The sequence below is a fragment of the Brachypodium distachyon genome, chromosome 2 (assembly GCF_000005505.3).
Source record: "Brachypodium distachyon strain Bd21 chromosome 2, Brachypodium_distachyon_v3.0, whole genome shotgun sequence".
Lineage (NCBI taxonomy): Eukaryota > Viridiplantae > Streptophyta > Magnoliopsida > Poales > Poaceae > Brachypodium > Brachypodium distachyon.
The window spans coordinates 44677248-44692164 of NC_016132.3; the positions used below are offsets into that span (position 1 = coordinate 44677248).

Genomic DNA, 14917 nt, shown 5'->3' on the forward strand with positions numbered 1-14917 from the left:
AAATGAATATTGTTAGATCCATTGTGAAATATATTTTCAAAGTAGACACTACATATGTTCATACATTTTGCTATAAGTTTGATCAAATTTAGAATGTTTGGCAGTTAGTGAAAGTTATACATTTTGCATTTTGGAATAGAGAGAGTATAATTTTTAACTCATGTACATCTTGATTATTACTATTTACACTTATGGAACACAAAAGTTATAATTGTGCAGAGAATTTGCAAGCTAACATTACCCCACATATTCAAGAGAGAAAAAAACAGCACCCCACACATGTGGATATGTATTTTGCGGAGGACGAGGTTATCCTCCTTTTCGGAAAAAATATATAGATATATTATTAAACGTTTTAAATGGAAATAGACTTATATACATTTTTGACGGCGTAAACTTTTATACTCCCTCCGTCCCATATTATGTGCCGAAATATTATGTGTATCTAGAAGTATTTTAGTATATAAATACGTCCATATTTAGACAAATTTGAGTCACTTAATATGGGACAGGGGGAGTACAATAAAGTTTTACCCACAAACTATCCATCAACAAAAAGTTCCTTTGAAAAAAATGCATACAAACTTTTTTTTTATTTTAGGATCAGTTTAGCACCTTATCATACAGAGGTGAGAGGTCAAGTACTTAACGGCAGCCTTTAGCCAAAAAAAAAGTTTATCAGTTCCTATTTTTCTTCCATCTATATATAAAGTGCCCCCACTAATTTATCAATAACCCTCCGTTGAGCTCTCCATTTTACTTCGAATCGGCTCTTCCCGAACCAGGTGAGTACTCTCTAGTAGTCTAGTCCCAATCCCTATATACTAGGCTCAAAAAAAATCCCTATATACTCGGTTAATCCCTTCAATTTGATATGCAAAGTTAGAAAAATGGTTCTCCGATGCGAGCCGTGCAGTTCTAATCACAAACTACGGCGGTTTCATGAAAAGGAACACTGCATTAGTGATTAGATTGCTTCTTCTGTTCGTCGCTTCCTCTCCTCAATTTTCCCATTCTGACGCCGTTTCAGGATGCGGTTTCTGGCGAATGTGGAGCTGTTAGTGTCTCTGTGGCTTCCTGTGATGCATTGGCTCTAATTTTGTTCCTGCGTTCTGGATTGGGGCTTCTTGTTTGAAACTTTGAATGGCATATTTGTTTGTCTCCAACCATGTCTCAGAGCCTTTTGGAGTAACATCCAACCATGTCGTAACCTAAAAATTTAAAACTGTGGTAACATTTCACTAAAATTGCACACATTCAGAGAGTGCAATTTTAAGCGACCAAGATTTTCTTTTCCTTAAAGAAGCCAGCTGAGAATTAGCTAAAGCATTTTTTATACTTTTGTTTGTGCTAATGCTAATCAGTTTTGTCAACAGTAGAGTTGTTATCGCTGTTAAAAAATAGGGTTTTCCATGTATATGCAATATGGATTCTTACGTGCTCAATAAATTCATAGCAACCCACAAATTCGGCTTTGCAGTATTCATACCATTTTCCTGTTACTCCAGGACAATTTTTCACGCGTTTGGCTGATTAAATTTCTCGCCTGCTTACATCTTCAGCGGTTATCAGAATGGGGAATCATAGAGCTTGTGGGATCTGTGTTATTCTCTCCATACTCTTCGTTTCAAGTACTGTCGTATCTGCTAGCGATGATGGGCTGGTCCGTTTTGTCTTAAAAAAGAGACCGGTAATCGAAAGTATATACAGTGAAGTAATTCCAAATAGTACAATGGAGAACAAAGCCGCACTTGGGTATGCTGGTGTCAGGTTGAACGGCGCAGCTGGGACAAATTTCGATCCAGTGAGAGAGGCAGTTAACCAAGTTCGTGCCCATGAACGAAGAATGTTCATAGAGGCCGTGGCCATGGAAAAGCAGTGCAACCATAATCTGAGTTGCAGAGGGATCAGGGGAAATAGAAGTGTGCATGACGGTCAGCAGAACATCATCCCGCTAAAGAACTACATGAACGCTCAATATTTTGGGCAGATTGGAGTTGGTTGCCCACCACAAAATTTCACGGTTGTCTTTGATACAGGGAGCTCAAACATCTGGGTCCCTTCTGCCAAGTGCATTTTTTCGGTAAGACTGCAAGGTGTTTTGCTCTTTTATTCAATTATCTTGGGATGCTTGCTATGCTAGATTGATTACTGATTTTGGTTACTATGGGAATAGCTTGCTTGTTACTTCCATCCCAAGTATGTATCAAGATGGTCCAGCACTTACAAGGAGAATGGTATGCTTCTTCTCTAAGACATCGACTTATTTATTAGCTATGCGCAAAAAAAAGACTTATTTATTAGCACATTGTTGGTATCATGGTATGTACTACTGCTCAAATTTGCAATGCTATATGGCGATGAAATTTCAATAAGCGATTAATATTTGTTTAGAGGAGCTGAGATTTGAGTTGTGAAGACTGAAGAAACTAGTTTGTTTTCGAACATTGAAGAGGCTAGTTTTTTGGCCCTATGAATTCCTAATACTTATCACATGGGCATATTTTCTCTAGATTTGCATGTTCGCAAGTCCAAAATGATGACTGATCCCTTAATGATCCAATACTCTTAGGACTACGGCTAGATTATGGTTGATCTTTCCATTATTGCTGCTATGCAGGTACACCTGCTTCCATTCACTATGGATCGGGAGCAATTTATGGTTTTTACAGTGAAGACCAAGTTACCATTGGTAATCTAGTTGTCAAAAATCAGGTGCTTCTTTGATCAGTTCATTACTTATGAACTTAGTCTGAACAATGTACTGCCAATGCTGATGCTACTGAACTCGATATGTTATCAGGAATTCATTGAAACTACCTATGAGCATGGGTTTACATTTTTAGCAGCAAAATTTGATGGCATACTTGGACTTGGATTTAAGGAAATTTCAGTCGAAGGCTCAGATCCAGTCTGGTATAAAAGTAACTTTTTTAGGAGAACAAAAGTATCATTGTTGATTTAATTATAATGGTTTTGGGACACCAAGATTAAGGATCAGCTGATTTCCATTTGTTCTGACCATTAGTTCTCATTTGTCAGTCTCTCCCACTTGTTCATCTTAGATGTCTTGCCATGGATTCTGTTCTTTAGAAAGTGGAACCTTTTTTTACCTCCTGTTCATAGCTTGCATTAGTTGGCGCAGAGGCCGGTGGTACTTCAATTAAGCTTCCATTTTCTAAAAAAAATAGCTTGCATTAGACAAAGGAATTTTGTTGTGCGGAAGTAACCACTCTTTCTATCGGACAATTCAATCTGATATTAAGCTCATGGTCAATGTATTTTGTGTGCTTCCTTAAACAAATGTTTGTCAGTGGTTAGTCATTATCGGAATTTGTTGCTCATTAAGTACAAATGTTCAGCATAGAGCATGTCATACATAGCTTCTAACTTGTTACTTCAGTGAATTTCTTTTGGTGGCATTTTACATCTTTAGTTATCTATCAGGTACAATATGATCGATCAAGGTCTTGTGAAAGAAAAAAGTTTCTCCTTTTGGTTAAATCGAGATGCAAACGATGGGGAAGGAGGTGAAATTGTTTTTGGAGGTTCTGACCCAAAGCATTACAAAGGCAGTCATACGTACACCCGAGTTACCCGGAAAGCTTACTGGCAGGTTGTTATTTAGTTTCAATTCATAAGTTTAGAGTATGTTTGACCTTGTTCTGAATCTGTTTTTCCTGCTTTTCTCTATCGAACTTTTTGCGAGTTAATTTATTTTTGTACTATTGCGTCTGCAGTTTGAAATGGGAGACTTCCTTATTGGCGGGAAGAGCACTGGTAGTGTATGCTTATTGATTCCTCCCTTAGACAAGACAGATTTACTGAAGTACTGATAGTTGCAACATTCCCCTTCCCTGATCAATAATGTATGTCATGACAGGAATTTGTGTGGATGGTTGTGCGGCCATAGCAGACTCGGGAACTTCGTTAATTGCTGGTCCAGTAGTAAGTGATCCATATAATTTGAAAAATTGCATCCTACCTTTGATGTTTGTATTATACAATTATTTCATATCTAATAAAAATGCTCCTAACAACTGCAGCAGTACAGCCATGTGAGATTTTCATTTTAATATTTTTCTTCTGTTTAGGCTGTCATTGCACAGATCAATGAGAAAATTGGAGCTAATGGAGTGGCTAACGAAGAGTGCAAACAAGTTGTTGCTGGATATGGGCAACAAATGATAGAATTGCTGGAAGCTAAGGTTTGGTCTCTGCTTCAAAGTTGAGACTGTATATATACTCCATCCGATCCATAAGAAGTATCTCAGATTTAGTACAAAGTTGTACTAAATCTGAGACACTTTTTATGGATACTTTGTACTAAATCTGAGACACTTCTTATGGATCGGAGGGAGTATTATTTTGTCAGAAAACTCTCCTTCTTTCCAGTCTAGTTGGGTTACAACTTACAACTCAGCGATTGTTGTTAACTGCAGCAGACAGCGCCAGCACAAGTGTGTTCGAAGATTGGGCTCTGCACATTTGATGGAACTCGTGCAGTAAGGTGTGTGCACACTGCATTGTGCAATGATCGGCAGGCTTGCTTTGTATCTCTGAACTTTATCACAATTTCCAACCAACTCCTGTTTTTCTGTGTTCATTTTGGATTCCCCTCGTAACCTCATACATGCTTTCTTATGTATCCATACAGTGCTGGTATTAAGAGTGTAGTGGGAGAGGCGCAAAAAACAGCTTTAGGTGGCATGTTTGACGCTACATGTAACGCTTGCGAGATGGCGGTTACGTGGATGCAAAGCGAATTCGTTCATAACCGTACCAAGGAGGACACGTTGGAGTATGTCAATCGGGTGAGCCTATCTAGAATCACTCAGAATGTATATGTTTGCATACATCAAACATTATCTTACTAGTAGCTGATTTAAACAACAGCTTTGCGACCATATGCCTAGTCCCGTGGGATCATCTGTGGACTGTAGACACATCGATTCCCTGCAAAGTGTCTCATTCAGCATAGGTGGAAAAATATTCGAGCTCAAACCAGAACAGGTATTCACTTAGCTTGAGAATTTGTATCTGAACTACTGCTTCCAACATATCGAACATTAAGGCTTGAATATCTGCATGTCTTTTAAATGCAGAGTACTTTGCCCCGATCATACATTTCTTATTGGTTATTTGGCTGATGCAATGAGTTATGTTCAGTTCCCTAAAAAAATCAGTTATGTTCAGCTGTGTTTTATTATTTAAATTATAAAAATAAAGGAAATTAGGTCGTACATTTTGTTCTGTTCTTCGTCATATGCCATGTCCAGTAATTTAAGTTCAGTTATGCCTATGTTGTCCTAAGACGTTTCTTAAAATGGATAGCATTATTGTGCTAAAACTTCAGTTCAAAGTACTAGTCACAGTTGCCAGAACACTTCGCTAAAGAAACGTACTATTAGAACCGGACATTTAATGAAACTTCATTCCCAACCATTTACAATCATGTATCCATCAACACAAATTCTGCCATAACGGGTCCTATAGGCTTCCCTTCATGGTGATCCTGGGCTGAATAACCGACTTAGCAAAAAAAAAAGTAACCTCAAAGGTGGGTTGGTAGGCAGTATGAGAAATTCAGCTAAGAGATTTATGTATCTGCTGATCCCTATTTTTTTATAGTGGCGCAGCAGATAGCAGATATGTAGAAATTCGTTTTACCGTGGCAAGGCAGATGCAGAAATTTGGACATGAGTTTTTTCTGTTGTTAGTATACTACTTTTGGATTTTGTAGAAATCCTGACACAAGCTTTGGTACAACTGCTTAAGCTTTACCTTGATACAATCTCTGGAATAAAATGATACGCTGTTTTCACCTAATTTCAATCATGTTTCTTCCAAGCAGTACATTCTCAAGGTTGGAGATGGATTCATGGCTCGTTGTATCAGCGGATTCACGGCTTTGGACATTCCCCCTCCAGTAGGCCCTCTCTGGTAAGAGAGATAAATAAACTCTACTGGAAGAACTAGTTGTGCTGCAGATGATAATTATTTCTCTTTGGTGCTTCTCATGAGATGCGATCTCTGAATCTCGCGACAATTTGTACCGTCTGGAATGCAGGATACTGGGTGATGTTTTCATGGGAGCGTACCACACCATCTTTGACTACGGCAAGATGAGGGTTGGCTTCGCCGAATCCGCATGATTAGAAGCATTTCACTGCTGTATTTGTCTCTGATGGAGTAAAAACATGGTCGTTCTTACATGGGAAATTCTATCACACGCCCAGGCCATAACACGCACCCAGTGACCCAGATGCGTTGGGTGAAGAAGACGCACCTGGGAACGTCAAACGTGTTAAGGCTATCATGTATGTACCCAGGTGCGCATTAGTACCGCACGTCGCCATATAATGTACGGAGTATGTCTCTTTATGATGCGCAAGTAAATAAGGTCATCCAACATTCCCCTGTACTACCCTGATACTCAGTAAACGTGTTTCTAATTTAGTACGTACAGTACATGTTAGAGTTGTGAAGGCAAAACATGTCAATTTCCTGGACTGTAGTTCGTACATTGCAGATCATGTGTAATAACTAGATCAAGACACAAAGGTGCACAACTTCATGTTTTAGTTCTGATCTAATCCTTTGGTGCTCATTTTTTTTTAATCTTTCTTCATATCAACCTCGGATCTATTTCCGAGGTTCCATAAAGGTTGGCCGGCTTGCTCTAGTTCAAAGTCGTACCAACCATTATGAAACGGATGGAGTACATGCCGGACTAGCAAACAAGAGCAGCAAATTGCAACATCTTTTCTTGTCAGATACCAAATGCCCTTGGCACTCTGCTGTGGAAGCATTCAACTCATCTTACTGCGATGTTGCGAGAGAACGGGTCGGGCCGGTAGCACAATTAAAAAGGAAAGCATCACCATGATTACAAAAGTGTTCTTTTTTTAGGGAAACTAGCATGGTGTTCCGTGCAATTGCGCGGGAAACATCTTTTATATGTCTTTAATTACTTTGATGCACATACATACTATTGCTATATTATTTCAAAAAACACCTCATCAGTAATATAATGGAAGCTTGGGTGTTTGTGAGGCAGAGTGCAACGTCGTAGCCGCCTTCAGGGATCTAATAGCTCCCCTAACTTTCGGCCGTCATCTTGGCATTGGGAGGTTGGGGTAACCTAGAGTCCTCCTAGACGTATCAAGAAATCTTAGTAATATAAATTGTGTGTTCCTCGTTGACAATGCTATGGTGCAGGGTGCGGTGTCTTTGAGAATAAAGCAATCTGGTTCTTCCTCTTATGTGACGGTACCTTACCTGGCGGAAGCATGGAGTGAGATAGTTTTTCTCTACAGGTTCATTGTGTCTGATCATGTAAATATTGGGTTAGTATCCTTGTAGAACCGTTCATACAAATTTGGTGAGATTTTGTTAGTGTGTCTTGGTGCTTCTGTTGTCCAATATGTCTTGCTTTGGAGTTCTTCTCTAGTGTTCATGTACATTTAGTGGGTTATCCCCCATGCAAGTAGGTTAGACCCTTGTAACTTCCTCTCTTTTTGGTGTCAATTGGTCGATTCAATGTTTGCATCAAATCAATTGATCATTTAAGGTGATATTACTTATATATATATGCAATTAAAGTTCATATAATCTACCGTTGTTAGTCTCTACTTGATACGACTGATGGTAGATGATTAAAGTTCACTGTGTAATTGATCAATCGGTTGTTTGCATTGATAGATCGAATATACACCAAATTATATTAGCATAATGTGATATTAAAGTTTTACATGATTATTCTATTGATACCCAAACTAACGTTTAGATCGCGGATTGTTATCCATTTACAACTCATTCTTGAAATTATATAAAATACATATTATGATGGATGGAACTGTCCTTACTACTTAATATTCTCATGACCAGTGAAGAAAAATAAAATCATATAAAGTTGACAGATAATATATCCGTCACCTAATCGAGTATGGTAAAATAAATATTGACTTGGCACTAACCACCATGACAGAACTCATTCGTGCAGATATATAAACTAATGTTATGAGACAAATGGAATTGATCTTACTACTTAACATTCTCGTGACTCGTGAAGACAAACAACGGAATAATATTAATCCTCTAATAGAGTATGTTAAATAAATATTGACTTACAACTAACTATGACATATTGGGCCAAAGTAAGACTTAAACCACTTTGATGTGTCATTGCCTAGCCCATCCAATATACCTCTCTCATTAAATCTTGACCTTTGAATTAATATAAGACCTAATAGTCTAAATAATTCAGATGATGTGGACCAACATGGTGCTTCCAGTCAGTCTCACCCAATGTGCTTTTGGTATATAACTCTTTACAAATCTTTGTTTCCCAAGTATATATTAATTATGAAAACAATCTTCATTTCTCAACTAAAAATTACACAAAACACAAAAACCCTATAATAAATTGTGTGATATTATGTGATATTATACCAGTATAATAAATTGTAAGTTAGGTCACGGTTGGTATGGCACATGTAAGTATACATTCTACGTTTCAGAAGAACATATAAGCTTAAAGATATTATTAACCTTATATGTAATGCAGAGGATAATATGCTGTTCATTATGTTAAATACTATTCCGTACTACTACTATTCAATATGGATATGCACTTAATATGAGTTCCCATAAAAATCTGTGCTGCAGAGAGATAAAATCTGCCTTGGTTATTAAGAACCAAACAGGGAGGCATTAAGCTAAAAAGAAAGGCAGGCACGTCAACGACAAGCAACTGCATAGCCGAGAGCACTGGGTACGTCCCAACCCATCACCGCGTTCAGCTGAAACTCATCTAGTGCCTTCAGCGTTTTAGATATGACTGCACTTGCACAACTAAAAACAGAGATAAAGTCCTGCGCGCCTCTGGTTCAGCAAGTACTCCTTTTTCTTTCTAATAATATGGAAACAGGCGATCGACCTTTTTTATTCTGAGTCGCGGGGGATCGATCCTGGGATCTAAAGCAATCGACCTTTTGTATTCTCACTTGCGGGGGATCGATCCTGCGATCTAAAGCACGTAGCGAAATGCTGTTACAGGGATACTAACACCACACGTTGATCAGCGTGGGTCCATATAACGGTCGGCCAGATATTTTCATAGCCGTCCGTACCTCTCATATTTCTTTTAGTATAGAATAGATTACAAAAGTGTTTCAGAAGCTATTTTCTGTTGGTATTATCAACAACTCACTTTAAACTCAATCTTTCAGGCATGGCGCTTGAGCACAGCTTCTCCGTGTGCTTTCGCTGGGCCCTTACATGGTCATTAAAATCAGAAGGATATAGATGTACTGCCACGAAATATGTTGACCGAGTGTCCCTGTCGCCCGTAAAGGATCATCATGTCATGCATAATGAACTTGGGTATTATAAAATAGTATGATTGAATCATGGTGGCTTCAACACTAGTGGACAGTATTCTCGTTTCTCATTAGTGGAGACTTGCGTATAACGAAGGGAAAATAATAGCATATATAGCTAACTAAAGCTGGAAACTATGGGAAGAGAAACTATTTTATTCTGTCTGGCACTTTTTATGAATTAACTCTGCTCTGCTCCCTCTTAAAGGAAGGCCAACGTTGGTCAACACCCGGTGCTAAACCGTGTTAAGAAACGTTGGACCTGGGCCTAAACGTTGGACCACGCGGAGCTAAGAAAATTTCACTAGACTCGACTCAACTACTTTGAGTTGATTCCAGAAGCTCGTCGACAATTGTGGACCCCCGCCCACAGTGCTCGTGTCCGTCCGCCAACGCTCCAGAAGCCGTGAGGCGATTTTGTTGTTACCGGTGGCGGAGGAGGCTGCGGATTGAGGGAGGTGTAGGCAGCGATTTGGGCGGTGGTGATAGGGACGATGAGTGGGGATTCCACCGGCTGCAGATTGGAGGACGCATCGGCGATTTGGACGAGACGACGGCCGGAGTCTCTGGGAGACGAGAGAGCAGCGGACGCGGCGTGGTCCTTCCCTCCCTCCCTCTCTGTACTTGCGACGGCAGGAGGGCTGAAGCGAGAGGCGACGCTTGGCGGCGGAAGTGGCTGGGAGGAGGAGTTCGAGTCTCTCCCGCCTCTGCTGTCCCCATGGACGAGCGTCCTTCCTCTTTTACATAGTCGCGGGCGCAGTAGCCATGGCCATAGATGGAGGAGGCGGATCCGTGGAGAAAAAAAGTACTAGTAAAAAGGAGACTGGAAAAGTGAATGGATATTAAAATATAACTAGTGGGTCCCACACGCAGCAGCTAAGGAAAACGTACATTACAGCATTCTTGGAATCTTTACTGGCGTCCAGCGTTTTTCTTAGCCTAGTCCCACGTTGTGCTTGCTCTTATGGAGCCAATGGAGGCGACTGACAGAGCACTGTGGCTGTGGCCCATGAAAATGCTTCGAAGTGTGATGGTTGCAGAACTAGATAGCTTTCAGGATTGGTGGGGTGTGCCTTGGTGACGAACTGAGGAAGGAACGAGTAGGCTGTATGGTTAAATCGACCGAGATGATACACGATGCATCCTCGCGCTGCTGTACAAGCCGATCTGGGAGTTTGCAAGGGCAGGGGCAACAGCAGCAACACTGCGGCAGCTACTCCTATTCGATAATTGAACTGCCCGATGCGCATCGAACCAAACATGCCGAAAACGACAGGGGTTCATGTCGGAATCGATACCATATCCCCCATATCCATGCCATCTTCGTCTTGGAATCGGATCCCATATATACGAGAGATGCGCATAGATCGTGGGAGAAATTACTAACCTTCCGACCGCCAGCCATTTACCCAAGATTCGACGGTAAAACAAATCGCGTCGTCGCCGGCGAATAATACCGAAGATAGCAAGAGAGGGGCCGGGCCGGGGCATGGAAATATGGAATCGATGGCTCCCTCCGGCCCCCCCTTTCTTGTCGATGCAATGGTTCCGTGTACTTTGGAGACGTAGGGCCCGGCCGGCCACAGTGCTGCAGTGCAGGGACATGTGCACGTACACAAGCTCTATCGTTCGACCTCAGGCGCACACTCCACGCAAAGTTACAGCCACAGCCCACAGCCCACAGGATAGGAGTAGCTCCTGTGGGCCACAGCCATGCCAAAAGGCCACGTACGACAGGTGCGTCGTCGGTGAGATTTATTTTCAAATAAAATATATATCCGCAAGCGTACTGTACCTCATTGTCGTGTACGTGCCGGTGCATGCATGCCTCGGTTTTTATGGCCCCGACGGGAGAACCAGTTCATGTCACGTCGATCGGCTTTCTTCTTTATTTTATAAAGTTGTACGTAAATAGGAGTATATTGCTAGAACTGCACATGTCCCCTGTACCAGGGCTCCGTGGCGTGGCGTCTGAATTTACTGATTTACTCCGTGCGTGCATGCACCGGGCCAGTTAGGTCAAGTCGATAATCGACGTGTCGTTAGTAAAATTCCAGGGCCGTCCGGGTCCATGCCTAAGCTTTTACTAGTAGCAGCAAAGAGCAACCGGGCCCGGCACTGGCTAGCCAGATGCATGGTGGCTGCATATCTTATTTTAGCTTACCTTGCTGTTTAGTGCTACCTGTGTTTCTAAATTTTTGTCATTCTTTTAGTACAAATTTGAACTAAAACAATGACAAGAATTTTAAAACAGAAGGAGTAGTAAGAATTTTTGAGGCTGTAATAACTTAGAGTTGTGCGCATCCATGACGGAGAGGATATGAGAGCATTTTCTTCTGTATTATCTAAACTAAAACGGGATCTATATATATATCGGCACACACAATCTCAATGTGGTATGGAAGCAAAAAAGTTTCGAGTTCACGAGCTTGGCTTACCCAATTTAAATTGCATGTATAGTACTTAATTTTGGTCCAGTATAAGCCCAGTGAAGTCACGTGAGAGGGCCTGACGCCTGAGCTTTCTCAGGCGATCTCGCTGGCATATATAACTCCATGCGCAATACACATGACGTTTTTGCTAATTTGTACGCGTTGGGTCTTGGGTGATCTTTTCCCCATTCGCAGTTCATAACGTTTTTACTAATTTCTTCAAGCTCGTGAAAATATTTAGTTGGAAATTAGACCGTAATGGGGCTTGCTACAAAGCTACAACAAATTTCCACGTGTGATTGATATACCTGCTCCAGTGGAACACTTATCATGATGTTGTGGGGTGTGTGTTTCTCAAACTTTGTTGCAGAGCACCTGATAGGTCCCTTGAAGCATGTATTATAATGGAGGAGATCAAGGTGCTTGTCTCGAATGTCCTTAAGTCGGAGTTCACGTAATCAGGAGAGTGAATTACAGTACTCATGAATTATCTTCCGGAAGAAGTTTCTAAGTACTGGCCGTGGTCCAAATGGTGATCAATAAATTTTTCCATTTGCCGCGCAAAAAAGAGAATCGAATGTACTACGGCCCCGAGATGCACATCATGCACGGGAGTTGAGCCAGCACCAAACAGTGCGACGGGAGTCTGAATTTTCTCACTTATCTAGTCCATCGATTGTCAGCAGCCATCAGTGAATCACAGACCCGCCAAAAGCAGAGGAGGAAAAGAAACACATTCTCAGATGCTAGAAAGACAAGAAGCAAAAGGCGAAACTTGTACACCAAACAAGGCACCACGAAATTCTTTACAGACCGATCGATCCATCCATCGTTTCACACACTCACTTCCCTGCTGGGGGAGGAGACACAGCTACGACGGCGATCGCCTGCGCCTGAGCATCGTCTCCGGCGTCGACCAAGACAAAGGACTCCTCGCGGTGGAACCGCGTCTGCTCCTTGGCGATGAACTCCTCGACCGCCCTCCGGAACTCCTCCGGCTCTTCCTCCTCTGCGGACGCCCACGACGTGGACCGGCGCCGGCTCCGCCCGTACTTCTCCGACTCCGACCGGCGCATCTCGGGCGACGCCGCCCTCCTCCTCCCGCCGCCTCCTGGCTTCCTGATCTTCTCCGACCTGCTCCGCCGCGGGGCCTGGGCCTGGGCCGGGGCGCGGACCGTCACGTGCACGGCCTGCTTGTCCTCGAACACCGCGTCTGCAGCCGCCTCGGTGGCCGATGGCGGCAGCAGCAGCGGCGGGCCCGCGAAGCAGATGAACTGCTCCTGGGCGTCCTCCTGAATGGAGGAGGAAGGGCAGGAGGATGCGCGGTCGCGGCGGGAGAAGAGGAAGAGGAGGAGCACGATGGCGTTGGCGACGACGAATATCGTGCGCGGGTGGAGGAGGAGCGAGGCGGCGACGCGGACGGCGGAGGAGGCCGCGGCGGCGGCGTAGGGGAGGCGGGGGAAGGAGCGGGAGAGGAGCAGGGCTAGCGCCAGGACCTCCGCCGCGCGCACCACGCGCCAGGCGAGCCGGAGCCGCACGGCCGCCGTGGACGACCACTCTCCTCCGGCATCGGTGGAGGCCATGGCCATGGGGGGCGGGCAGCGGTTCTTTGGGTGCTCGTTTTTGATTCGGTTTGGAGGGAGAAGGTGGTGCGCGCAGGGGTTTGGGAAGGAGCGAGAGGGAGCAAAGCGTGGCTGGCTGCCTGTGTGGGCGCGCGTGTGCCAGTGGGTTTAGGGAAGCGTGAAGGGAGAAGCGGCGCAACTAGTATGTCCGGGGTGTGTACCACTCTACTCTATTGGTTCAGCGCTCTATAGGTTGGGTGTTTGGGTGGTTTATATAGGGAACTTTCCAGAAATTCCAAGCTTCTATTTATACGAGTTAGGTAATTTTTCAAAAGTTTGCAAAAAAACGCTCCCTCCGTCCCACATTAAGTGTCGAAATGTATCTAGACGATTTTTAGGCATAGATACATCCATACTTGAACAAATTTGAGACACTTAATATGGGACGGAGGAAGTATTTGTCTGGTAAGTGAATGGAGGAGGAACACATTTGAAGTATTGGAGAGGAAAAGAGGATCAGAAATAAGAGAATGGGATGTGTTGAAAATTATCGGCATGCGTTCATTTGATGGTGAAACCGAAAGATCTATACGTTACTTTTTCTGATCCATATTACTTGTCGCTTGTCGTAAATTTGTCTACATACACATGTACCTACACAATAAAACACGTATAGACGCATGTGTATCAGATAAAATTGCGATAAGTAATATGGATCGGAGGGAGTATCTCTTTTTGGTGGTGTGGTTATGTCACAAAATACTTTCCATTTATTGGTAGCTAAGGAAAAGAGAGGATGGATATGATGTAGCTAAAGGAGAGTTATTTCGTGCGCTTATTTGCATATTGTTCTGCTTATTTGCAATCTGACCATCGCGGATGTGATCAAGTATTATCCCTCTAAACCCTTGCCTAGTTCATGTCTGCGCACCACGGTGGCAAAATACAACAACATCAGCGAGTTTGTACTGTATCTGCATATGCAAGCCAAGTTTATAACTCCCTCCGTCCAACAAAAGATGTCTCAAGTTTGTCAAAATTTAGAGTATCTAGACATGACTTGGTGTATAGATGCATTCAAATTTAGTTAAAGTTGAGACATCTTTTGTTGGACGAAGGAAGTATGTGATTTCAAAAAAATCAAGAAGTTGTACTAATTAACAACACACCATGAACTAGCTATGCAATTTAATTTGCAAACTATGATTAGGTATTTTAATTATGTTTTGTTAGAAGTGTACACTGCCGATATCAATGTAACCTAACTGGTATGCACTTTTAGGCAATCCTAAAACACAACAAAACCCTTTTAAATTTAGTAAACTAAGTAAGTTAGTTATATGTGGGCCGTGGAAAGAGACTAAAACATAGTCCTACTTCGAATTTTGCTTTGGAGATTTGTATGGACCTATGGACAGAGACCTCGATCCCGCCAAACTATCAACGAGATTGATTTCAAATAGTTGTAGACCTTGACGGGTTTAAGTAGCATTTTCTTGCCTTTCGGTTCCTCCGCGCACTTCTCTTCCTCCTCCTCCAC

The 14917-nt window shown here is 42.5% G+C and overlaps 2 protein-coding genes across 5 annotated transcripts; one reads left to right on the forward strand and one right to left on the reverse strand.

Annotated features, from left to right (window-relative positions):
• Window positions 1–642: 642 nt before the first annotated feature.
• Window positions 643–6596, forward strand: LOC100844468 (aspartic proteinase oryzasin-1). Of its 4 annotated transcripts, none has more exons than XM_010233760.3 (15): window positions 706–785; window positions 1031–1057; window positions 1563–2083; window positions 2177–2237; window positions 2621–2715; window positions 2804–2916; window positions 3448–3616; window positions 3741–3780; window positions 3884–3948; window positions 4095–4208; window positions 4446–4510; window positions 4658–4814; window positions 4897–5013; window positions 5855–5943; window positions 6071–6459. In XM_010233760.3, the coding sequence occupies exons 2-15, from the start codon at window positions 1048–1050 to the stop codon at window positions 6153–6155; spliced, it is 1701 nt and encodes a 566-aa protein (XP_010232062.2). In that variant the 5' UTR covers window positions 706–785; window positions 1031–1047; the 3' UTR covers window positions 6156–6459. The 4 variants fall into 4 exon arrangements, with proteins under 4 accessions (XP_014753750.1, XP_010232061.1, XP_010232062.2 ...); XM_014898263.2 differs by having other exon boundaries at window positions 708–785; window positions 4443–4510; window positions 6071–6596; XM_014898264.2 differs by lacking the exon at window positions 1031–1057 and having other exon boundaries at window positions 643–785; window positions 1509–2083; window positions 4443–4510.
• Window positions 6597–12430: 5834 nt separating this feature from the next.
• On the reverse strand, window positions 12431–13760 carry LOC106866103. The gene has a single exon (XM_014898771.2). The coding sequence runs from the start codon at window positions 13402–13404 to the stop codon at window positions 12658–12660; it is 747 nt and encodes a 248-aa protein (XP_014754257.1). The 5' UTR covers window positions 13405–13760; the 3' UTR covers window positions 12431–12657.
• Window positions 13761–14917: the final 1157 nt, after the last annotated feature.